Genomic DNA, 27,479 nt, shown 5'->3' with positions numbered 1-27,479 from the left:
TTTGCCCTCTACTAGACTATATGCTCTAAGAGGGCAGGGACTTTTTTGTTTTCTTGAAAAAGCAATCCAACCAAGTCTCCCATACACACACACACACACACACACACACACACACACACACACACACAATTCCATTGGCTTCCTATTCTTCCAAGATCAAATGTTCCATTTGTCATTCAAAGCCCTTAATAATCCAGCCCCCTCCTACCTAGAATGCTCTCCCGACTCTGCTTTATCTGCTTTATCAACCTCCCTGGTTGCCTTTAAGTCCCAAGTAAACCCCTTCTTTTCCTGGAAGCCTTCCCTAACCCCTCTTACCTCTGTGCCTCCCTATCTGTTAATTACTTACTATTTATCCTACATACAGCTTGATATATTTGCATGTTATATTCCCCATTAGATTGTAAACTTCTTAAGGGTAGGGACTATCTTTTGTCTCTTTTCATATCTCAAGTGCTTAGTACTGTATTTGGTGCATAATCATTTTTTTAAACTTAGTATTTTTTCCAGTTTCATGTAAAGATAGTTTTAACATTCTTTGTTAGATTTTAAGCTCCAAATTGTTCCCCTCTCTCCCTTCTCTCCACTTTCCACAAGACAGCAAGTAATATGATATAGATATACATATACAATCATGTTAAACATATTTTCATATTAGTCATGTTGTGAAAGAAGACCCAGAACAAAAAGAAAAAAATCCTGAGAAAGAAAAAAAAAAGTAAAAACAGTATGCTTCAATGCATATTCAGACTACCCAAAGGGCTGTAAAACTGTGCACACCCTTTAACCCAGCAATGCCATTACTGAGTCTGTTTCCCAAGGAAATCAAAAAGGAGAGAAAAAGACCCACATATGCAAAGATGTTTGTAGCAGCTCTTTGTGGTAGCAACTAATTGGAAAAGGAGTGGATGCCCATCAATAGGGGAATGGCTGAATAAGCTGTGCTACATGAAAGTAATGGAATATCATTGTTCTACAAAAAATGATGAACAAGCTGATTTTAGAAAGGCCTGGAAAGACTTACATGAACTGAGACTGAGTAAAAACAAGCAGAACCAGGAATATATTGTACAGCAAAAATGTGCGATGATCATCTATGGCAGACTTGGTTCTTCTTGGCAGTTCGGTGATATAAGGCAATTACATTAAACTTTGGACCAAAAATGCCATCACATCTAGAAAGAGAACTATGGAGACTGAATGTAAATCAACACATGCTATGTTCACTTCTTTTTTTCTGTTTTTTTTCTCTCCTATAGTTTTTTCCCTTTTGTTCTGATTTTTTTTCAACATAAAGAAATGTGTATTTAAAAAGTTAATATATATGTATAACCGGAAAAAAATTTTTAAATCAAGCATTGTATACACATACACATACACACACACACACACACACACACACATATACGTTCCATAGTTCTTTCTCTGAAGTTAAAAAGCATTTTCTATCCCAAGGCTATTGGAATTATCTTGGATCATTGTGTTGCTTAGAAGAGCTAGGTTTTATCATAGCTGATCATCATAATGTTGTGTTATTATGCACAATGTTCTCTTGGTTCTACTCACTTCACTCAGCATCAGGTCATGTAAGTCTCCTCAGCTTTTCTGAAATCTGCCCTCTCATTTTTTACAGAAAAATAGTATTCCGGTATGTTAAAGTACTATAACTTATTCAGCCATTTCCCCATATATTAGATTCTTAATGTGTTAATGTTTATTGATTGATTGAATTTTGTGTTTAGTACAATACTCTCTGTCCATCAGTTTCTTGATAAATGTTTGTCGACCAAGTGGATTGATTCTTCTCTCTTTTTGTTCTTGTTTCAAGATGGGAACCGGAAATACAAACCCTGATCGAATACCTGAACGATGTAATAGAAAACAGGTTGGTTCAGGACATAAAGTACCCAGAGTTAACCAGACCGAAGGAGTTTAATTTGACTGTCCCAAGACCCCGAGGCATTTTAGTTCCTGATATACTTCCTGGTCTGAAGAAGCCAGAACCAGTGAGTATTGAAAGAATAAAAAGTGAACAACAACATTAATGTTGATACCATAGTCTGGCCATGGAGTCAGTCAGCAAAAAGGCATACACAAGTCTCAGCCAAACAGAACAGAAAACAGAAATCCAACTCTAGAACTATTTTTTTAATTAACAAGCCACACTCAAGGCAAAATCTGTGAAGCAGCAAGTGAATGATAGTTTTACTCTAATCAACCTTGCATATTTCACTGTATAATAGTGAGGACTCCATTCAATGAAAATGAGAATTGTTGATGTGACTCGTGTTATTAGATGCACTTGTTTCTTTTAAGACTGCTCTTTTGTGTTTTCCTAATAATCTTTGTGGATAACATCCTGAACAGGTACCTCAGAGCACATATTACCGTCCAAGAATCCAGAAACAACTGAGCATTATCAAGCAAAAGAATCGCAAAAAGGCAGAGGTAAGATATATTCTCTTTACTTCTCCTTGCATAACACTAAGGAAAATCTTCAAAGCATTAAGTCAATAAATAGAGATTATTATTAAAGACCTGACATTTCCAATAAAGCTATGTAACAGACAAAGTGCTTTCCCCCACAACAACCAAAGGACACATTGGATTGAGAGTTGAAAGGGATTTTAGAGACCAACTAGACCTCTCATTTTACAGACGAGTTAAAATCATGATGCATAAATGTTAAAGTGGCTTAAGGTACTCACAACAGAGCTTAGATTTGAACCCCGGTCTCTTCACAGCAAATTTATTTCTCTCTCTATACAACCTATTGGTTGCTTCTTGAAGAAATTCATGTACAATTGACGATCCTTTTATATATATATATATATATATATATATATATATATATATATATATATATATGTATGTATGTATGTTTCATGTCTAGAATTAAAACCTAGATTTTTTTGTAATTAAGTCCAGTGTTCTTTCCATGAAACCATCACTGCCACTGATACAATTGCTAGTACTGGTATGATGCTACAGGTGCAAAATCTGTCATTCATTTTAAATGCTTTTCAGTAGTAACCCAAATATGATTAAGTGATTGCCATTAAGTAGAAGACAGAAGCTTCCCTGAAATCTCCCAAATGCTGGGTCTCTATCTGACATGCCCATTAAGGTTTCCAAATTAAAACCCTCTATGTGATCATGCTGGATGAGCCACGCTCCAGAAAGGCTGTCCGTTATTTTACTCATAGGAAACACAGCAAAGTTCATCTCACCCACATTTAATCAAGAACTTGCTTAATCATTATTGAGCTGCATGCCAGGGAAAAGTAGAAAGGAGGTCATATAAATAAATGGCTGTAGTTGTTTATACCATCAGCAAAACAAGGTGGTTCATCTGTGGAAGAAGAAAAGCAGAAAATGCTGCAGGCAGCTCGAAGGTGGATGGCAGCCTTTCTCCCACTCTGAGGCTGCCTGATGGCAACTTCTCATAAATGCAGGGGGAGTCGGGCCTCTCGGCTTCTATTTCAGGCTCACCCACGTTATACCACAATTGCAAAATCCTTTTGGAAGGGAAAACAAGAGGACGGATATCAGGATGGTGAAGAGACTCGAGTGCATGCTTCATGAGGAATTGTTAAATGAACTGGGAAGTTTAGCTTGGAAAAGAGAAGAGTTTTGTTATTATTTGGGTTTTTTTCAGTTGTGTCCAATTCTTTATGATTCTAGTTGGGGTTTTACTTAGCAGAGAGTCTAGTTTTCCATTTCCTTGCTTCAACTCATTTGACAGATGAGGGAACTGAGGCAAACTAAGTGAAATGTCTGGGTCCCACAGTTTGTAAGGGTCTGAGCCATGATTTGAATTCATGAAGATGAGTCTTCCTGACTCCAGATCTGACACTCTAACCATTGTGCTCCCTAGCTGCCTTACCTGATAGATACCTTCAAGTATTTATCCAGAGCTACCACAGAGGGCAGCTAGATGTGGATAGAGCGCTAGAAGACCTGAGTTCAAATCCAACCTCAAACACTCAACACTCACTAGCTATGTGACTCTGGACAAGTCACTTACTCCCAATTGCCTCCTCAAAACAAAAGCAAAGTTACAAGATTTAAACTTGTTATGTTTAGTCCCATAAGTAAGAACCAGCATTGATACATAGAATTGCAAAGAACAATTTATTCATATCAGAAAAACAACAATCCTGAATTTTTAAAAAATCTTTTTATTTTCAAAAGACATGCACAAATTTTCAACATTGACCTTTGCAAAACCTTGTGTTCCAAATTCTTTGCTCTCTCTCTTTCCCCTACCCCCTTCCCCAGATAGCAAGTAATTTATGTTAAACATGTGCAATTCTTCTATACATATTTCCACAAATATCATGCTACACAGGAAAAATGAGATCAAAAAGGAAAAAAGTGAGAAAGAAAACAAAATGCAAACAAACAATAAAAATGGTGAAAATACTCAGTCCCCATAGTCTGGGAGCAGATGGCTCTCTCCATCCCAAGACCACTGGAACTGGCCTGAACCCCACTTCTTAACAAATCAGGCTAAGCTAAAGTGGTATGGACTACTTTGGGAAATACTGGACTCCCTTATTTTGAGGTCCTCAAGCTAACAAAGCTGGGTAGTACAGCAGATAGAGCACCAGTCCTGGAGTCAGTAAGACTTGACCTCAGCACTTACTAGCTGTGTGAACCTGGGCAAATCCCTTAATCCTGATTGCCTCAGTACCTTATCTGTAAAATAAGTTGGAGGGAAAAAAATGACACACCACTCCAGTATTCACTAAGAAAATGCCAAATGGGGCTATGAAGGATGGAACAAGACTTAATTCAATAAAAACAGCAGATTAAGGCTGAATAACCACTTATTAAGTATGTTTAGAGTAAAGATTCTTTTTATGTGTAAGTTGGGCTTGGTGGCCACTGAGATGCCTCCCAACTCTCAAATTCTGCAATTCTTCGATTGCTTAATTCTATGAAAAATATGACTGGTTGAGACTGTGACTGTGCATAGATGGTGTTTCTATATTCCTTTGTGTTGTGTGTCCCTGGAGAGGACTTTTGGGCTAGCCTTTGCTGTGAGTTGCCTGAAGCCTTGGACACATAGGACATTTAAAGATTTGACAGTGATAATGTTGTCACCAGGTCGGCAACAACTGGGTTGTTGACAATATGTGATGAGACTTTTCCTATTCTCTTGGGCAGGCCCGTGTCACAGGTAATTGGCCCAGGGAGCAATTCATATGACACTTACATCTCATGTTTAATTTTTAGTTTTAAATTTCTATCATCTATACTCAATAGCAGTCACCATTATAACAAAGACAAAAAGTTCAGTACCTTATTCCAGCAGCTGTTCCCTTGCCTCTAAATATCACCTCCATACCCCAAGACAGAAGTGTCCAAATGCATCCCCATTAAACCAGCCCTATTTTACACTATTTCTCCTAATTGTCCTTGACCAATTGACCATAGCTCCATGTTCCCCATTGCTCTATGTAACTCTCCTAGCGTCTGGGGGACTGAAATTTGGGCCCATAAAGCTATGGATTACCTACAGTGATATAATAATCAGCATGCAGAAAACTATGTAGGGGAAGGAGAGACTTGGATCAGGGCTAACCGCGCAGAGATAGGTGAAGAGATTCAGTAAGGATGGGGTATGTATCCCTGGTATTTGGGAATCAGAGGGGACATTGATCGGAGATGGTTGATGATGAGACTACAGGAAGCTGCCATCTTCTTTGTGCTTCTACGATCAGGGAGGCAAGAAGGCAACAACCACTGCCAGCAGTTTGACCAAGGATAGCAGCCCTTCTCCCATTCTGAGACTTCCATGCACTAGAACCAAAGATATTCTCATTCCATAACAGCTGAATAAAGTATTCCAGAGCTCTTCCATAGGTCACAGCTGTTCCAGCATAATCAAGAGGATGAATTCTTGCCTTTCCATTCATGATGAGAGTTTTCACAGGACCAAAAGTTATTCCCTGTTAACTTGTTCATAACTACCTTTGAAGATGAGCCTTCCACATGTTTTCTTAATTCATCAAGAAGCAAACCACAGGTCTTCCCAGAATGATGAATAGGATAGTAATAAAGCTGATCTCTCCATGGCCCAGAACCTCTCATGATTCAAGGCTCACACAGACTGGATCCTAAATCCTCAAGACTGATGTTGCCCAAGAAATCTTTCTTTTCTGCCTAAAAAGTTAGATCATGTTGCCTAGAAAATCAAAGTTCTGTCTCTTTTAGAGGGAAAATTGAGGTTCAAGAGTATTGTCCAAGAACTCTGCTTTCAGGCTGAATAAACAGAACACAGTAACTTCTTGCTATGGGCTTCTACAAAAACTCTTCTGGACCAATCTACTTCCGTCTCTTAGATTAGTAGAGTCCACTATCTGATTTTTTACCAGCCCTCAGAGAACTATAGACATGCACATATAATGCTCATATATTTCTGCCCTAAAGCTGCTATATCCCTATGGAAGGGTAACATGGACTTTGAATTTTTATGCATGGACTTTGAACCATGAAAAGATAAAAACTGGAAGGACAAGAAGATCCATTAGCTCACTTTTTCAGTACTTTTTCTCCTCTCTCCTCTACCTCCCGAATCAATAAATCAAGATGGAGACAACCCCTGTCCCTGAAACCCAATTAAGAGCCATCCCATGTCTCAACAAGGCACCAATGGATATATATGGCCATATACTCCACAGAGACAAAGTCTAGCCTCCATGTAAGTTCATTCCCTTGATCAATGCCCTTTACAGACACACACAAGTGACTCCTTGCAATTCCTTCTGACATGAAGCCAGAGATGGGTCTATGTGATAGGGTCAGTCCCAGGAGCAGTTATACCATTGGCACATGAACCGGCAGGCCAAAGGAATTGTTAGAGGAAGGATACAAGAATAATCTAAGATTTCTCCCACTCTGCGCCATCCACCCTGTATCCTCCACCACCTTGCTAAAAAGTTATAAGGAGAAATTCCAAGAATAGAATGAAAAATTATAACATATTTAACATGTATTGGATTATCTGCCATGTAGGGCAGGGAGTGGAGGGAAGGAGGGGACAATTTGGAACAGAAAGTTTTGCAAAGGCCAGTGTTGAAAAATCACCTATGCGTGTTTTCTAAATAAGAAGCTTAAAAAATGAATGAAAAAGTAAGGAATGGGAAGTCATCCTGCATGAGGCTAAAAAGTTGTCATCCTTTGAATAATGCCATTTCTGTACCCAGAAAAGACACAGGTGGGAATATGCCCTGTTCTTATACTTTCCTTGAGAAGTGGCTTCCCAAATGCAGCCCGTGACTCCAGGAGAATAAAGCCTTCAAGGGCACTCTGGTGGATACAGGGTTTTCAGGAAATTGTATTGGTAGAAGAGATAAATACACAGAGTAACCTTTTTTGTGACTCCCCCTCAAAAAAAGGACTGTTTTCATTATTCAAGTATCATAAATCATTATTCCAAAGTGGGGGAAAAATCCAACTAGTCTCAATATTTGAGTCACCACATCCCTTTTTAGGTTGATGGCTGCCTTTCTGTGGCCTTACTAAGTGGTCCCCGGAGATTTAAGACAGTTTTCCTGAAGGAATATGTGGAATGTGAAAGAATATTATTCTTTGTTTGTAGCAATTTTTACATTGTCCCCATGTTGTATGCAAAAAGCACTTGGCAGGGGATACCTAGAATTTTTGAACTGGAAGTTACCTTAGAAGTCATCTAGGAAGACCAATCTCTTCCTTATAAATAATGACAGAATGAAAAAGAAGACATGACACAGAAAAAAAAAATTCCAGGTCAGAAGACTTGAGTTCAAATCCCAGCCCTACTATTTGTCTGTCTTTAATGTCTCTGGGCCTTAGTTTCCTGCTCTGTAAAAGGGAGGGAAGGAAGGATTGGCTTAAATGATCTCAGAGGCTCCTTCCAGCTCCATAGTTAAGGGGGCTGAGTCCCCCCAGAGAGACAGTTAAGAGGGGGGAGTAAAACAAGTCAGATTTATAAGGGGGAAATTCAATAAGAAAGGTGGTCAGGTATAATATCACGGAGACTTGGAGTTCTAAGTGGAACTGGATGTCCCAAATCTGATGGAGTTTTGTGGATTCTTACCTGGATCAAGCAGATTGGTGCTGATTGATCATAGTTGTACACTACATCGCCCTCATAATAGTGAACATTGTACCTTTAAGGTTTTGCAAAACATTTCACATTTGTCATCTCATTTGGTCCTCAAAACAACTCTGGGAGGTGGGTTCTATTATTATCCCCATTTTTCAGGTGAGAAAACTGAGCTGAGAGCAGTTAAGGGACATGCCCTGAGTGACATAATGTCTGAATACCATAAGCCTCTCAAAGGATGGGCTAGTTTGACAAATATACACCAGCATCAAATACAGCCTGAAACCTAATGGGGAAAAGGGTGAAAATTCTAAAATCCCTCTCTTGAGCTCCAGCTCATCAGGAAAAACACCCAGTTCTGCGTGTTGCTCTGTGTCCTCCTTCCAGTTGGCAAACCCTTAAAAATATAAGGGAGGTTATAGACATGGGTGGGGGGAATCTGCGATAATAACTCAAAACATGCAAATGAAAATGTTCAGAGGGCCTTGACTCAAACTGCTGCTCCCAGCTGGAGGCCTTCAGGTCCCTTCCCATTCCCCACTCCCTCTCCCTCTTACCCTCCCACCCACCCAAACCGGCCTGTTTCCTTAATGTTCTTGGGCTACGTGCAGAAACTGGCTGATTTTCTGCCAGTGGGAATCATACAGGAGACAGAATGCATCACTTTAGATAATCAATCTGAGGCTCCAAGCAATAAGTCAGTTCTAGTTCAGTGCCAAGAAGATGTCATCCCAGACCCCCGGCCCCCTCCCCAAGCCCTCACTCTCTTTCTTATCCTCGAAGGGGAGAGCGAGGCGTTCCAGACCTAGCCTCTGTACCAGGACAATAAGAAAGCTACACATAGAATGCTCGTCCAAAAAATAAAATAAAGGTCAGCGTGTTCCTGGCAGTATGTCCTGCATCAGATGCTAGACCCAAAGTGATGACATTAATTTGAATTCAAATTCCAAAGGCAATTGACCATCTCTACAGAGCAGGCACGTCAGCTGATCTGAAAACGGCCCTGCATGCATGGGCAGAATGAGTTTAATGAAAAGCTATCCAGGAGGACCTGGGAGCTCCCCCATTTGGAGCATTAGTTTACAAAATGGACTGTTCTGGCAACAGACGTATTTTTCTTTCCTAGTCCCATTATTTATGGAAGGAACTTCCTAGTGAGGAAATTTCCTATTCTAAAGCAAATCAGCAATTGTTCTGCAGTTTGAGAGAACTGCCTGGAATGCTAATCTGGTGTTAGGTCAGTTTGTGTGAGAAGCAGAAAAAGATATTTTTTAAAAATTTATTTTCATATTCAGTTCCAAATTGTTTCCCTCTACTCATCCTCCACTCACTGAGTAGGCAAGAAATACAATGTCCACCAAAAAATACAAAGTCATGCAAAACATATTTCCATGCAGTGGATAGAGCACCAACCCTGAAGTCAGGAGGATCTGAGTTCAAATTTGGCCTCAGACATTCTACATTTCCTGGCTGTGTGACCCTGAGCAAGTCACTTAACCCCAATTGCCTCAAGAAAAAAAAATATTTCCATGGTAGCCACATTGCAAAGAAGGAAAGGAAAGCAAAGGAAGAAAGGAAGGAGGATAGCAAAAGAAGGAAGGAAGGAAGGAAGGAAGGAAGGAAGAGGGAAAGGAGGGAAGGAAGGGAGGAGGAAAGGAAGGGAGGAAAGAAGGAAGAGAGGAAGGAAGGAAGAAAGAAAGAAAGAAAGAAAGAAAGAAAGAAAAGAAAGAAAGAAAGAAAGAAAGGAGGAAGGGAGGGAAGAAGGAAAAAAGAAAAAATATTTAACCAAGGAGCAAAGGTATTAGGGAGATCTTCCTGGAGGTGTCATCTACCTTGGGGCTTGAAGGAAGAGATTGGGCCTCCATACACAGAAGTTGGACATTACAGGCAAGAAAGAAGTTATGAAAGTTTTTTCTAGAATTTAGAAGGCCAGGGACTTTCAGAAAGAAGAACTTTGGTTGGAAAACTGGAACATGTGAAGAGAAGGGCGGTGACTAGGGTGGTAGAGGAACTTAAAACAACTTATGAGAAGCATTTGAAAAAACGGGGAATGTTTCAAACCTGAGGAAGAAAAGACTTACAAAATGGGAAAGGACATCATAGCTGCTTTCATTTGAAAGCATATTTGAAGGGTTGGCAGGTGGAGACAGGAAAGTCTGAAACGTGGCAAATTTCAGCTTGATAAAAGGAAAAAATATTCTAACGATCAGAATTATCCAAATGTGAAATGGGCTGCTTTGAGAGGGCAGTGAAAATGATGCAAAATGGAAACAGGACTGGATTTGGTATTATAAATCCTGGGTTTGAATCCTCAGTATGCCTGGGAAAACTTGAAAAACTTAAACCAATTTAGGTCTCAGTTTCCTCAATTGTAAAATGCAGGAGTTGGGTTAGATGACTTCTAAGGTTCTCCTAAGGTTCCTAATACCTGCTTTGTGTGTCATATATGTAAGCTTTTTGAAGTCAGGAGTTATTCAGCATTTGTCTTAGTATGCCAAACACTTAGTGGAGTGTCTTGACATAAAGTAAGCACTTTAATTAATGGTTTGGTGAGTTTTTTCTTTGATTTGGTTAATTAAGGTAATTACATGTGGATGCCTTAATAGTTGGTAAATTCTACTTTATCTTCCCTTCTCTGACTCAGGAACCTACATTTTAAATAAAAGAACCTGGATTCTGAGTCCCACATTTTCCTGAGACTCTGCAAATATGGGTCCATTGCTTCTCCTCTCTGACCCTCAGTATCCTCCTCTGTAAAATGAAGGGGCTGAATTAGGCGATTCCAGGGTCTCTTTTAGCTCCAAATTCATTATCCACGTTTCTTGGATCATCTATGCCAAACAAATCCTAATGCTTTGGCATTAAATGACTAGTGCAGCATTCATCATTAGATCTGGCCTGCCTCTCTTGTCCTTGAGGGTGTTCTACTTGGGTTGGTTCCCAAATTGTATTTTTCGAACTGTCTGCGCAGCATTTTGTAGCAAACTATTAACTCTCTCCTTGTTCAAGGCTTCATTTCTGTATCTCTATTGTTTCAATCATTAGCATTCTTAAAAAAAAAAGATTCATCATTTGTACATTTGATAAAAGGAGCTTGTCTCAATTGTCCTTGATTTGCCACAATCCAGTAAAGCCTTCTTGACCCAAATGTCAGGGTTCCACAATTATTGATTGATATTGCAAGGGTCCTATGACTTTTAACCAAACTCCCTGAGGAAACACAGAGGGTTTATAATGGATTGTGGAGGATACAGTTATCACTGACCCCATAACATGGTCATCATGGAACAGTATTTTGTCCCTCAGGTCTGCAGCAACTTATGGCACAGTCCAAAATGCAAGACTCCCTCCAACTTCCACTTCCCTTTCCCATGGAAGCACAAACACACAGGGAAAAGCCATGCAGGGAAGCCCCATCTAGAAATATACTGCTCTGCCACAAAGAACTCTGATTTGTTTTTTCCCTTATTCCAAAACCCACAATTTTAACTATGGTGTAATGGAATAGCCTAAAACCATCCTGGAGGCCAATGTACTTCCTGGATAGCTAGGTGGCTCAGTGTACTGAATGCTGGGCCTGCAGTCAGAAATACTTGAATTCAGATCCAGCCTCAGATACTTGTTAGCTGCATGACCCTGGACATGGTAATCTTGTTACCTCAATCTTCTCATCTGTAAAATGGGGATAATCAATAAATATAAAGACCCTCCTATGGGCCAAGCACTGTGCTAAGTGCTGGTAACAGAAACAAGAAAGAAATAGTTTGCCCTCCAGGACCTTACAATGTAATAATGGATACTTACCTACCTTCCCTCTCTCCCCAGTTGTTGGGGGCATCAAATGAAGTACTTGCAAAGTGCTTTGCAAACCTAAAAGCACTGCTTAACTGGTCGCTATTATGTATGGTGCTTTCAGGAAGCCTTAAATGAGAAGTTTGTAGCAAACTATTAACTCTCTCCTTGTTCAAGGCTTCATTTCTGTATCTCTATCATCCTCACTAGGCCATGGCAGCCAGCACTGCCTTGTTGCCCCTGTCTCCCTGATGATAGTAACAGAAAAGGTTTCATGAACACATCTCTGGCCCCTGCCAGCAGACAGATGGGTGGTTTGGTGAGGTGCCTCTGAGGGAAAAGAAATAGGTATGAGGCGGAATCCATGCAAATGTCAATGAAGAGGCAAGACCTGAGCGAGGCCCAGGCTTGATTTCTTGGGATGGCCAAGCTTCAAGGAACTGATGAGAAGACAGAAGACTGATTGATGGTCAAGAGTGGAGCTAACAGGTACAAGTATAGGAAAAGCCCAGGAAACAAGATAGAAGAAGAGCCAGGAGTCCCTGTCTGTCTGACTAAGCGCTCTCCCCAAAGTTTCACCTTTTTAGTAGATTTTCACATTCTCCCACTCACCCTGTGCCCAAAGCAGCTCCCAGGCCATCTCAGGCTGGCCCTGCAGTAAACAGCCTGCTAAGTTTGGGCAAGTTTACCCCAGGGGAAGCGATGGAGTTTATGAGATTGAATCATCAGAAGTTGAACCATCAGAGCTCATCTAAAAACAAAATCTTGTCACCTACCACCCAGATCTGAAGTGGACCAGAGCCTAATCTGAATAACCCAGAGCCTTAATGGAGGGAGATGCTACGGCAGCCATCTGAGCCACCAAAGTGAGAAAAGCACCAACCAAAGGTTTGTCTAAGATGGCTCAGAATTCTTAGGTGGCAAGAGTGATTCAGCGATATGATTTGTTCCCTGGAACTGTTATCAGTAATATTAACAACAATAAAAACAATATTATGACCATAACAACTAATATTTCTATGAAGCTTTAGGGTTTACAAAACACTTTATCCTTGATAGCTCATTGTAAGCCCACAACTCCGTGAAGGAACCCAGGCAAGAATTATTATCCCTGTCTTTACATATGAGTAAACTGAGTCGAAGAAAGGTTTGATGATTTACCCACAACCACACAGAGTGGAATGGCAGATGGGGAAGATGCCAGACCAGCCCTGAAAGGAACAAAGCTCCAGAGAGTTTTTCCTCAAGGATCTTGTGGCAGTCAGGAAGACTTCATTTCTTCCTGCTTTCCATTTTCATAGGGAGAGTTGACAGGAAGTATATCATGCTCTGTTTTAGGTTCTTTGAAATATAATTTCAGCGAAGGAAAATTATCTCCCTCAAGCCTTGGAAAAGGGCTTTAAAATGCACGTCGTGAAATATAAGAACGTCATCAGAACTTTAATGGGTAGGCTGACAATGAAGGGAGAAAAATCAGACTTGACTGAAAGGCTCTGGCTACAGAAGTAATTTGAATAGGAAAGGATAAAATCTCTGGGAGGGCAAAGCTGTCACCTGCCATATTTTGCAGACAAATCTGCTTCCAACACTGTTGGAACACTCAACTGAGGATGGGGACAGCACTTGCTGAAGTCTATCAGATCCCATCTGATAGAGAAGCGTGTCTATCAGACCCTGGCAATCACATTAGGACTTTCAACAAAAAGCACAGTTTTGTTTCAGCAAATAATTGAACTTAACTATTTTTTAAATCAAATAATAGGTAAGGCTTTCTAAAAAAAAAGAAAGAAAAAAACATAGAGTTTGAGAAGAGACCTTAGAATAGATTACAGAAGAATTAAATGGGAAAACAAAAGTATTTTTCTTTATTTTCACTAACCTCTAATTAAAATTTAGCATTTCCTTCAATTACAAATCTTCCTAATAAACTTGATTCCAAGAAAGGATACAGAGGTTTCCCCACATTGCCAAAAGATTGTCATGATACCCACAAAAAAAAAAGATTAAGAACCTCTGATTTAACCTAACCCCTTTATTTTATAAATGAGAAAAGTAGGACCCAGAAATGGAGAAAGTGTTGATCCAAGGTCATAAGAAAAAATTTTGTTAAAAATTCAAGTTTTTCTAAAACTGACTCTTTGGTGAATATGTATTAAACTTTCCTCTAAATAAGGAGCACTTAATACTTGGGGCTCACATCTATTATTAGAATCTGAGCAAGAATATCAAAAACAAGACTTATGAGCCTTGACAAGACTGGTTTTTTAAAAGCTGGTGAATCTAGTTTGTGAAAAAAAAAAAAAAAAAAAAGGCTGTTCTCGATAATTGAAAAATGGTCATTAAAAGAGGGAGGTTTCAGGAGGCCATGGATGTAGTTCCCCAAAAACAAGAAAGAAAAGATTTAAAAGCCTCAGAAGAGATGGGCAGTGCACAAATATGACATTTTAACCTCGCTTAAAGAGAAAGTCAGCTAGTAAAACAGTCAAACCCGACATTTCTGGGAATTGCATTCAAAACCCATTGTTAGGATTCTCAATAGGCCCTCTGTTGGCAGCCTTATGGAAATAACCAGTCATTATTTAGCACTGGATGACAATTCCTATACACTTCTGTTACAAGCCCATGGTCTCATGAATTCTGCTGAAAGGAGCCTGGACATGGTAGACCCCATCCTGACTGGACAAGAATGGAGAGATGAGGACCACTAATAACTGCCACATGAGATACGAGACTTTGGGGAGAGAGAGAATCAGACAAATGGTCAGCTCTAAGGCATTCTGTGCCATAAATCTCTTGATCTATCACTGGTTCAAAATCTGTTTTGTCAATCAGTCTTTCCTTCTTTTCTTAGAAAGCTCCTTGAATCTTGGCATTCTGTAAGCTGCTTGGACCAACCTAACCTGGCTTTATTTAATGTATTTATCTGAAATCTTATTTCCTTCAATGGGGAAGAATTCTAGGCCATTTGAGTAGAATTAATGAAGATGCCTCGTATGCCTGATAATGATTTTAGTATAACCTTGAAGAATATGTGAGTTTCATCCATAAAAATTATTTTTAATTATCTTCAATTTTTTAATTTTAAAGTGCTATGTTGTCCATGATAGCCATTTTCCCTTAGTAACAATGGTTAATAGCTGCTGTGGTTTTGTTGGTTTTTTTTTTTCTTAACTGGCTTTGTTACTGTTCTTCCAAACATCAAGAAGCCTATATTGCGCTATAGAAGAATCAGACACCAGATCTTTCAAAAGGTCTTTGGATGTTTTCTAAGGATCATTTAGGCTCTTTTTGCTGCAGTAGTTCATCCATTCTTTATATTGCCTTTTCCCCCCAGTAACACTTTCCTTTGGCATGATTGATCCTGTTTCATTGTGGACTGAAATGATCCTTTTAAGTGCTTAACATCCCTACATCAACAGCCATAGCAATATTTCTAATAGTCAATGAAGTGTGTGCTTTAAAATCTACAACTTTTGTATGCTTCCTTGGAGTAATATTTAGTTTAAAAACCATAAAATTAAGAAGTTTGCATGTTCAAGAAACTTCAGTGGCCCCATGTTGTCTTTAGGAAAACAAACAATTTCTCATTAAAGCCTTTCATAGACTGACTCCAACTTATCTTTCCAGACTGATTTTTCCCATTACTCTCCCTCAAGCTCTCCATGTTCCAACTAAATTGACTAATTTATTTTTTCCCATACATGATACTCCTATCTCTATACCTTTGCCCAGGTTGTCTCTGATACCTGGAATATTCTTTCTCCCTATGTCATTTTCCCAAAATGCCTAGTTGTCTTAAAAGTTCAGCTTAACTGCTACCATTTACAAAAAGCATCTCCTCATCCTGCCAATTACTAATATTTTGCCCTGACCAAAAAACAAACAAAAAAAAACCCTTTGTATTATTTGTGTACATGCCATTTTCTCTTAGCAGAATATAAGCCTCTAGAGGAAGAGGACTGCTTCATATTTACTTCAGCATCTCCCAGAGTATTATCCAGATTTGTGAATCCATTGACATAGGGAATATCCAATGATGAAACTCCCTACCAAAATAAAGTAACACTCACTCTTAATATGTAGATTTTACTTCTCAGACCTCTTAGAGATTAAATAATTTGCCACACAGCCAGTACTGACCAAAGATGTGGCTTCAACTCAGAATTTAACAATCTCTATATTCACTATTCTAGACTGCCTCTCATCTAGTAAATGTTTAATAAACAAACATTTATCAAATTGAGTTTAATTTAATTAAACACAGCTGGGGTGGATTGACAGCTATAGTATTGAATGGGAGCTAACTCAAAGACTACCCCATTGAACTCAAGTAATATTGGAATCAGATTGTGAGGGCTTTCCTACAGGACTCTTAGGTAAGAAATGCTGCCTCAAACTCTGAAAATGTCTTATGGCTTTAGCATTTGTGCCCAACTAATTTTATTTCCTTTGTGAAAGATATTATACATGATAAATTTGGAAATATGTATAGAAGAATGGTACATTTTAAATAAATATTGGATTACTTGCTGTCTAAAGGAGAGGTGGGGGAAGGGAGGGAGAAAAATTTGGAATACAAAGTTTTGCAAAGGTGAATGTTGACTATGCATATATTTTGAAAGTAAAAGGCTAAAAAAAGAAATTGACAAAAATACAATGAAAAAATGATAAGGAACGCCATCTTGTTAAAAAATATTTTTCAACATTTGCAAAAGTAAATACAAAGAATTTAATAATTGAAAAAAGAAAGATGTGATACATATATCATTTTGGCATAAGACTTAATTTAAAAAACTCTCATGATGTTATTATGGATAATATGAAGAAATAGGCACTAGATATTAGTAAACTTAAGTAGATTCATATCTGGTTGAATAATTAGGCCCAAACAACATTAGCTGCTAGTGAGACAGTGGATAGAGTCTTGGACGTAGAATCAAGAAGACCTGAATTCAAGCCCAACCTCAGACATGGACTAGCTGTGTGACCTTGTACAAATCACTTAACTCTTGCTTGCCTCAAATGTAAAATGGGGATAATAACAGTAGATAGGAACAATTTGTTCCAATAGCCTTGAAGCAGGTATTGTGAAGCTCTTGAAGCTTGGTTAGACACTGAAGAGCCAATGCTTCCCAAGTCATTGCCAGTCATCTTGATTTTTATCCTGACCCTGGATTTTGATGACTCCAGAGGAAAGAGGAATGCCTGTGACTTTGCATAAAGCTCTCTCCCTTAAATCCAATTAAATCATAAATCAAGATATCACTTGTGATATCATTAATCCTCTTCAAAAAGAAAGTACAAACAGCAGTCTCACTGGGTGGTTATAAGGATCAAATGAGATAATATTGGTTTTTTCCCCCAGTTTTCGAAAGGACTGTTTATTTACCAAGTTTCACTTAGCACAATACAAAAGGAAACCATGATCCAATGAAATATTTCCTCAGAATTTAACACAAACACCAAGACCAAATCCTAAAGTATCTCTTTGCATCTCAAAATTGCTCCCATTAGGTTAAAAAAAAAAGCTTAAATGTACATGACTGACAGGATAGTAAAAATAATAATAATAATAATAATAAACTAGAACAAACATGCCCAATGTTTCACTTTTGAATGGCAGACACAGCTCCTATAATTGTTTTACTACCAAAAAAAATGTCCCTCAACATGCATGAGATAATATTTGTTTTTTTAAAAAGTGCTACATTGCTTGGCACCTGTGTGAAGGTGTAGAATTCAGTGAATGAATTGTTCATTCATCATTCACTGAGAGTCTCTAGTGGATTGCCCCAGGGATCTAAATTTGATCTTGAGCATTCTTAATGACTTAAAGTAAGACATAAAGGGCATGTGTATCAAATTTGCAAAGGAAACACATCGAGGAGGGAGAGAGAAAACTGTGAATGACTAAATCAGGATTCAAAAAGATCTTGACAGTGTAGAATACTAGATGGATCAAATAAGATGATATTCAATAGAAATAAGCCATGTTTTATATTTAGGGTCAAATAATTATCTTTACAATGACAGAATAGGTGAGAAGGGGCTGGACCAGAATTTATTGGGAAAATTTTTTTAAAGATCTGGGGATCCTTAAGATCCCCATATAGAAGCTCAAAAAAAGTTGATATTAAATTAAAAGAAACAGTCTCTAGAGATAAGGAGGTAATTTTCCCTTTCTGCTCTACTTTGGTCGTGCTCTGGAGTATCATGTTAACTTCAGGTCACCACATTTCAGGAAGGACATTGAGAAATCAGAGTGAGCAACCAGGATGTTGAATGATTTCAAATTCATGCCCTATGGGGAATGGGTGAAAGAAATATTGGGGTTTTAGCCTGGAAAATAGTAGATTTAGAGTGGAAATAAAGGGCTGTTTCTAGAAAGAAGAGGGGCTAGATTTCCTCAAAAGTTAGAATTAGGAACCATGGGTAGAAAGTTCAAAGAAGCAAATTTAGTCCATATATCAGATAAAACTTTATAAAAATTGTCATTCATTGTGTCTGATTCTTTATGATCCCATTTGGGGTTTTCCAGGCAAAGATAAGTAGAGTGATTTGCCATTTCTTTCTCTGGCTCATTTTACAAAGGAGAAAACAGGCAAACAGAGTTAAAAGATTGCCCAGGCTCACATGGCTAGTGAGTGTCGGAGGCTAGATTTTAACTCAGGAGGGTGAACTTTTCCAACTCTAGGGTCCAGGCGCCTACTCATCTATATAACAATTAGAGCTCACCAAGAATGCAATAGGCTGTCTCAGGAGGTCATGAATTCATTCTCACTGGAAGTTTTCAAGCAGAGCCTGGGTGACCATTTGTAGAATTTCTAGCAGAGGCTTTTGTGGGGGGGTTTCCTCAAATATGGGTTGGATTTGATGGCCACTAAGATCCCATATACCTCTGCAATTCTGTGAATTAGTATTGCTTAAGACTTTTGGGCAGGAGACCAGTGTTTTGTAATCAGACCTAAAATCAGCAAGATACTTTTGCCTTAAGGTTCTTTTACTTGTTTTTATCCATTCCCTGCAGGCAACTTCAAAACATAAGAGATGGTTGCTCTCTTTAGACATCCTTACACCTCATTTCCACTGGATCCATTACCCTAGTACAGGAGCAAATGAATTGTGGCAGACCCAGGTCCCCAAATCAGGTTTCAGAACTGCAAATCTGATGATGTTTGTTATGGCCCTACTCCTATCGCCCCTACTGAACGTTCTAGGCAAAAAATATCAGTATCTCAGATTTTACGTATATGTATATGTATATATAGAAAGAGAGAGAGCGTACGTTAAAGGATATAATGTTTTTATTAGAAATGATTTCTAGATGAAGCCCTAAGTGTGGTAATTACTCTACGTGATCAAAGAGGTCAAAGATATACTAACAATTCCACCTTTTAATTGAGTCTGCCAAGGCAAGAGGGATGATATAAGAGCCTTCCAGAGTTACAATGAGGTTCCTTTTACTTTTGCTTTCTTATTCATTTATATTTTTCCAATGTTTAAACATGTTAGCATCTTATAGTTATAGAGATAAATAGGTAACATTGTATTATGTCATGTTTATATATATTCTTGTTTTTGTTTCTAGACATTACTCCTGGAAGCAAATCTGAACCCATATAGTTGTTCAATCATCAAACCAAAACAACAAAAGGAATTAGAATCGGTAAATTAAGTTATCAATCAAACACTAAACATTTATTAAGCACCTCCTAAATCCTACCCCATTTTCGGCATTTATAACATTGTAAAAACTGGAAATAAGGGGGGAATAGGTAGTATAATGGATAGAACATCAGCCCTGAAGTCAGGAGGACCGGAGTTCAAATCTGGTCTCAGACACTTAACACTTCCTAGCTGTATGACCCTAGGCAAGTCACTTAACCCCAATTGCCTCAGCAAAAAAACAAACAAACAAACAAAAAACCTGGAAATAATCTTGTATAATAATGAATTCTCCTCAATGGTCATCCTTAGAGAAGTCCTACATAACCAAATTGAATGTGGACATCATTGATATATATACCCTGGGGACAGAAGGACCAGTACTTTTCATAAATGTGAAAAGTCACAGGGCAGGGGCCAAGGCAGGAAAAGAGAGAAGGATGAACCTCCCCAGGTCTAAAGCGGAATAAGACAGAAAGTAGAAGCAGGCTAGGTGGATCCATTACCAGAAAAACTGCAAGATGTCAAGATGAGATGGGGCTGGCTAGAGTTCAAAACTAAGGGAATCTGCCAAAGATTGGAAAGTTAAAACCTAAGAGTGCAGAAGAACGACTGCTTTATCTAATTAGCCCCCCACTCTTTGTCCAAGCTCAGATCTTTTAATTCTAGAAGCACACACGCCCTGCCATACAAGATCCTGGGGAATTCTTGAGGATGTTTTGATGACTCAGTCATCCCCTGAATCTCATTACTGCACATATTTGAAGATACTTTCTTTCCTGGTTAGACTTGGTGGAGTCTCAGGAACATATTCTAAGCATAAGTCCCATGAGACCCAAAGGCTTTCTTCATTACCTGTTGTCCCTATTAATGGACACTCTCACATCATACCTAGGCTATGGACACACATCCTTCCTAGACACAAAGGAGAAAACACATTATTTCCCCAGACCAGTGACAGATCTCTGGCTCAGGCAGAAATACCCAAACTAAGTTGGACAAGCCACTACAAGCGGGGAGAAGTTGCTTCCTCAGCCCTCTGCCTGATCCCTGCAAATGGCCCCTTCAGTAGCTGAGGAAGAGGTAAATAGCAAAGAGGAGACCCTCGAGGCTGACATAGTATGGTTTCATCTGAACAAGAGGGGCAGCACCTCTGCAGACCCCATTGCAGCTACTGAGGTGAGGTGAGAGAGCTCCCACCCATGAGCCTAGAAACTAAGTCTTAGTGGTGACAGGTTCAGAAATATAGACTGTTCACTCCAATTGCTGATCCCTCCTTGATAGCTGAGGGCCCCAAATCATGTACCATCCATGGAAAAGCTCTACACCCCATCAAGACATGACTTTGGAGATATTGGACTATTGGCTTCCTTTTAATATTTTATTTGTCTTTTAACTCTGCTAGAGGATAATCTTGAAAGTGTTAAGAGTTTTATTACCCAGACCAGGGTTGACTTATGCCTCTTATTGGGAAAGGGTAATGTAAGGGAAGTCCTTGTGGAGGTACAGAGAAGATACCATCTAAATTGGAAGATTAATCCCCAAATCATAATAGATTGGTACTAGGTTTTTTAGTGGGTTTTTTTTTAACACAAACATGCAAGAGCAAAGGTTCCCAGAGATAAGTGGTACTAGGAGAACTGATGATATAACTCAGCCCGTCTTCCCCAAACTTGAATCTGTCTCTAATGGTTGACTTTTCTGCACTGATCCCTGCTCGAGGCATATCATTGGCTTCCCTTGAGTCAGTTGATTCCACAGAGGGAAAGACTTGGAGAGAATTTCTTGAAATAATCCTTTACATAAGTACCACCAAGAACAGATCCACATGAACTGGGGGAATGAGGCCATGAAGTGATAGGCAGTATTCATGAGAAGGTTTGGGGGATTTTGGTGGAAGCTAAGCAAAATTCCTGGATCGATCATTTGTTTTTGGTGACCCATTTAGATACCTCCTCACTAACATCTCCTTTGAAACTCTTACAGAACCAGCAACCTGATTATAAGTTCAAGGCATCCCACAAAACCAACTCAAAACTTCCATTGGTTTTCTATAAGGTATGTAGATAACTTTCAAGACTTGTAGCTGAATACAAATAATTTATTTTATTTTATTTTTAATTTGTAGAACAATAAGCCTTTAAGTAACATATTACAATAATAAAAAAGTTGGAAAAATGATTACCAATGAAACTGCAAATCTACTATGTACAACTTGTTATTCCTTTTAAATATTCAACAATTATATACATTTCTTTTTTTCCCCTTTTTTTTCACCCTGTCCCCACCAGAGATGGCTACTATTAGATACAAATGTGTGTATGTGCATGTAAAACTATTCTACATATACTTCTATTTATCAGTTCTTTCTCTGGATGAAAATAGTGTCTTTCTTTATGTAGCCTTTATAGTTAATTTGGATATTTATAATAATCAAAATAATATTCTTTAAAGTTTTCTTTAAAATAGTATTCTTGTTATTGTATACAATGATCTCTTGGGTCTGCTCATTTCACTCTTAATTACTTCATACAGGTCTTTCCATATTTTTCTAAGATCATTGAGCTCATTATTTGTTATAACATAGTAGTGTTCCATCACAATCATATGACATAACTTGGCCAGTCATCCCTGCAATTCCCAGTTCTCTGGCACAACAAAGAGAGCTACTATAAACCTTTTAGAACATAGAGGGTTTTTTTTCTTTTTCTCCTAATCATCTTAAAAATAAACCTAATACAATAAGAGAGTTTTTCTTTATCAACTTTGATTTGCAGTTTCTGATGAAAAATCCACAAATCCGTACTCAACATTAGGGTACACACTGTCTTAGGCCCTGTGGAGCACATAAAGGTACACAGGAAAATGCCTCTGACCTCAAGGAGCTCTAAGATTATTTGGGAAGAGAAACCATTACCCATAAAAAGCTAATTGATAGATGGCAGACTATGCCAAAAAACAAATGGATGGCACACATTTGAAATGTTGTATGAGTTCAGAGGAGAGAGAGAGAGAGAAAGAAAGGGGGAAGAAAGGAAGGAGAGGAGGGAAGGGAGGGTAGGAGGAGAGAGAGAGAAGGGGGAGGGAAGGGAAAGAAGGGAGAGAAAGAAAGGGAGGGAGAGAGAGGAGAGAAAGAGGCAGAGAAAGGAAGGGAGGGAGGGAGAGGGAAAGAGGGAGGGAGAGAAAGAAAAGGAGAGGGAGGAGAAAAGGAAGAGGGAGGAAGGTAGAGAAGGAGGAGAAGAGGGAAGGGAAGGGGGAGAGAGGGAAAGAGAGAGATGGAGAGGGAAAAAGGGAGAGGAAGGAGGAAGGGAGAGAGAGACATAGAGAGAGCGAGCATGACTCTGTGAGTGATTTCCCCCTACACTGCGTGCTCCTGTGAACTTTCAGTGCTCCCTGTGTCAAGAAAAATACTAAAACTTTTGAGTTTTTCTGGCAGGCCTTGACAACATCGTCAGCAGTTGTCCACTGAGAGCTTTCGATTCTAGCTTGAAGCACTATTTGTGCCTCTGCTTGAAATGGGATCTAAGGTGACAGAAATGCCAGCCTCAGCTTTCTTTTTCCTTTGAAAGCGTTTGGGTCCTAAGCATTGTGACTCACGTAGCTAAACCAAGTTCTGTGCCCTCCTTTCTCTGACAGCCTGACAATGTCCCTGTGAAACTTAATGCTGCAGCACTTTACAGAGAGGAGGCCCTGTACCAACATAAAGCAGAGAAGGAGCTTCAAAGGTACTGACCCAGAAGGGGTGGCCCTAAGGACGGCAGGGAGGGAGCTAAGGAGAAAGGGGAAGAGAAGGGATCATTGAAACTTCAAACTTGGAAAAGACACTTTCAAAGGGCATTAATCTAACTTGTATGTGATCAGTAACCCCCTCTCTTCTATCCCCAACAAGTGGCCACTCACTTAAAGACTTCCAGCGATGGAGAGCTCACTAATTATTAGAAAAACTTTATTTATATTGAGCCGAAATCTGCCTCTCTACACTTTCTACCCATTGCTTCCAGTGGAGGCTTTTAGAGGCAGAGAAACAAGTAATCTTTCCTCAAGATATATTTGACGAGAGCAATCATTGTCTTCCTAAATTTTCTCTTCTCCAGGCTGTGGGTTGGCAGACTCACTAGTGTGGTCTGAGAATGAGCAGCAAAAGGCTGAGCCATGTCATGGGTTCTAGGGCCTTTCTCCATGTAGCAGTACCAATATGGGGGAGCCATGATGGAAGTGTCTGACTGGCAAGTTTCTAATCGCCCTGGAGGATCTATGTACTTCTATCTTTATGTCTAGATAGATAGACAGATAAATAGATGGATGGATAGATCATGGGAAAAGAACACATCGACCAGAAAGGCAGACCTTGAACCTCCATTTTATTGGGTAAAGGCAGAATAAGAGTCAGAACAGAATTCTGGTCCTGTCTCTGTTAGGTCCCAAGGCATCCCATTATATTTTTGGAAGCCCCTGTTCAACTTGTTGCTGTCATTGATTCTAGTTATCTCTGTGGAACAAAGTACAAAAAGTATAATCTCTCCTAGAAAAGTTATTTTTGGGGAATTAAATTTTCCACAAGTGGATGCAGACCACGGCAGATCATGATGCTACCCTGGTGGATAGGTACATTTGTACACTTGTTGGGAGGCCAATACAAACTCTTGTAAGAGAGGTGAGCTAGGGGAAATTCTGAGTAGGACACTGGGAAAAGGAGGGGAGAAAATGAACACATAGCCAAAAAGCAGCTTCTCAATTGTATCTTATTCCTGCCATAACCAAGAGAAGGCTTTTCTTCTGATGACTTCAGACCAGAGTCCTCTAGTCACTCCTACACTTTCATCAGGAATTCCTCTTGCTGTTGACATGCTGTTCTCATGTTTCCCTTCTTAGTTTGTTAATACCTGGGGACATATTTAGCTTGTTAAAAGTCCTGGCAATTTGCAAGCCTCAAGTAGAGGGTCAATTCTTGACACCCTAACAATCTAATTTTAAATAAATATCCGAGGAGATAGAAACCAAGACTTTCAGAGGGCATGAAAGAACTAGATAGAAAGCTCCATCTGATCCAGAAAAGTACAACTTTTGGTCATTCTCCATTACTTCAAGAGTGAATAATATGAGATCAGGAAGTTCTTCCCTGTGGGTATAAGATGCACAACCCACATAATCCCTCTCACCAGATCCTGACCGGTGATCTCAGAAAAATTTCTTCATTGACATTGAAGACTTTAGGAACCTTCTGAAGGAATGGTGCTATCAGTTTCTATAGTTGGAATTCCTCATTCCCAGTGGTGATAGGGGAATAGCCCAGAAAAATCTGGATGAGTGAAGATTATCAGACCTGAAACAAGAGTTCAAATTCAAGGTGCCATGAGTTAGGCAGACAGTGGTTCTTAGAACTGACCTTAACAGCCAGTGCTGTCATCCCCAAGGCAGAAGAAGAAAGGGAGAAGATGGTCTTCATCTGAGAAGATGGTCTTCATCTGCCCAATAGAATTCCACCATTTTGAACACACTCCCCAAGGGGTTCCTGGACCCTGCCTTTTTCAGTGTCTCTCAGAGAAGGTGTTACTCAAAAACCCTGATGTATCTGGATGATTTCACTGTATTTGAAAAGATGTTGGAAGGAACAGGGGGCAGGTTAATTAAGTGTTAAATTGGCTGGGTGACATTAGTATGAAGCTATTAATTGAAAAGTTTCCTCATTAGCTCTGTTCCTAGCAGCCTAACTGTACTGCCTCCCTAAATGTCCCAGTTGAAAGCAGAATTTTCCAACCACTGACAAACATGTCAAAGAGAATTTGATTTTATCTCTTCATAAACATGATCCCTGTTAGAGATCAGCCTGATATAGCATTTCTCAGAGAATACATTTCATCTTCATCAGAGTTCTCTTTGCCCTGGGATGCCTCTGTTTCCTTATCATCCAGTAGCTTAATATGAACATAATAAAACATATCATTAGAGAAGACTGGGAATAAAGGAAAAAAAGTCCTCTTTGGGTGAGATTTGTACATAAATCCATGCCTGAAATAAGATAAATCTTCCCATTTTCTAGTAATGTCAAATTATTGTGTTGTAAAAATCCTTATTTTCCCATAAACTCTTTGGTGATTGAATATGAGAAATAAACCCAAGTCGTTTGCCCTCCTTGTGGCTGCATAATCAATGTAATGACATCATTAAATGCACTTAATAGTTCATTATGGAAAAATGAAAGTGTAAGAGAAAGATCAACTCCCTAGGCAAAATCCACTTACACTAGCAGAATTTTCCATGCCTACTCATTCATGTTTAACAAAAGCATATTTAGACAACTTTGGCACAGAAACCAGAACAAGAGATGAGAGCCCGGGTCAGCCTACTACCATCTCAGATCTGAGCACCAGAGTTTTGGAAGGTGGGTAGCTAGGTAGTTTTGGAAGCTGGGAAGCAAGATGGTGGCAGTGGACAGAGCACTGGGAGTGAGAAGGACCTGAATTCAAATCCAGCTACAGACACTTCCTAACAGTGTGACCTTGAGCACCTGTGTATGCCTCAGTTTCCTCATCTGTAAAATGTGGATGATAATAGCACCTACCCTGAAGCATGGTTGTGGGGATCAAATGAAATAATAATTGTAAACCATTTAGCACATAGAAATGTTGGCTGCTATTATTGACAACTATGGAACATCCTAAGTGAACTGAAGACTGTGCCAGCTGAGGATGTCTAAAAGGAGTTAGACTGAGCTTGGCCCCCAAAAGGCATAATTAGGAATAAGAGGCAGAATTTGAAGAAGCAGATTTGGGTTTAATATTAGGGGAAAATGAGAGGGTGTAGTAGGCATAGAGCTGGATAGAACTCCCTAGACAAATGGAGGGAAGAAAAAAAGGCAAGGGAAAAGTGGGGAGGGAATTATTAAAGCAGACCAAAAGTGGATTGTGCTACTTTGGAAGATGACTTCCAATGAGAGCAGAAAAAAATGAAGGTTCTTTAAGCTCCAAACCCACATTCTGCAAATTCAAAATACCTTGATCATACAGATCTCTTTGTCAGTCAACAAACATTTGTTAAGCATTATGTTTCAAGCAGTGTGCTAGTTATTGGGAATTCCTAGCCAAAAGTGAATCTGTCCTTGCCTTCAAGTTTATATTCTATTAAGGGAGACAACATGCAGGAATATCATCACACACAAAGTACATACAAAGTGATTTTGGGTGGATAGAATCAAGAAAGGCTTCAGTTAAAAAGTGATGCCGAACTAAGCCTTGAAACTTAGAGTCTTTAGAGGTAGAGGCGAAGAATGAGGAAGAATTAGAAGGCAAGTTGGAGTGAGCCATAGAATGTATGAAAGGGCTCAATTTGGAATAAGGAGGGAATGTAAATTGGAACTAGGATGTGAAAGACTTCAAATACCCAACAAAGAAGTTGTTTTTATTTGCTCCTACAGGTTATAGGGAGTCACTGGAGTTTATTTTTTTCAATAAACTTCCCCATGTTCTCCAATAGGGGAACATGGACAAACTTAAATTTTAGGAAAGGTTATGGGGAATGAATGAGGTATCATGAGAAAAAGGAGATTGGAGAAGGAAAATGTCCCAATTTGAAAAAGTGGGGGAGAATGACTAAAGAGTTATTTGATTCCTAGCAAAAATCTAGGATAAATTATTAAAGGAATGGCTTTTGAACATTAAAAAATGAGACTGTGAATGCTAAGAGCCAATATGAATTCATCAAAAACAGTCCCCCAAGACTAACTTAGTTTCCACTTCTGACTGGACTATTAGATCAGGACAATACTGTGTCTGTAGTTAGCCTGAATTTCATCAATGGAATGATAGCTTTGACCATTTAAAAGATACCAAATGGCCATCACATCAATACCTCTTTATGTAGTCCACCCCTGCCTAATAATTTAGACTCAATCATATTGGCCAGGTTCTCCCTCTTTCACCAGTTACCC

The 27,479-nt window shown here is 39.2% G+C and overlaps 1 protein-coding gene across 1 annotated transcript in view; it reads left to right on the top strand.

The window, feature by feature from the left end:
* The window catches only part of CFAP99 (cilia and flagella associated protein 99), a 165,860-nt gene that overhangs the window by 108,207 nt on the left and 30,174 nt on the right, over positions 1-27,479 (top strand). Inside the window, exons 6-10 of the mRNA XM_051964330.1 lie at positions 1,829-2,006; positions 2,368-2,448; positions 19,476-19,553; positions 21,539-21,610; positions 23,189-23,277. Coding sequence (XP_051820290.1) covers positions 1,829-2,006; positions 2,368-2,448; positions 19,476-19,553; positions 21,539-21,610; positions 23,189-23,277 — 498 coding nt within the window. The remainder of the gene's footprint in view (positions 1-1,828; positions 2,007-2,367; positions 2,449-19,475; positions 19,554-21,538; positions 21,611-23,188; positions 23,278-27,479) is intronic.

This window comes from Antechinus flavipes, chromosome 6, assembly GCF_016432865.1.
Source record: "Antechinus flavipes isolate AdamAnt ecotype Samford, QLD, Australia chromosome 6, AdamAnt_v2, whole genome shotgun sequence".
Classification (NCBI taxonomy): domain Eukaryota; kingdom Metazoa; phylum Chordata; class Mammalia; order Dasyuromorphia; family Dasyuridae; genus Antechinus; species Antechinus flavipes.
This window is presented reverse-complemented; position numbering and strand designations above follow the sequence as displayed.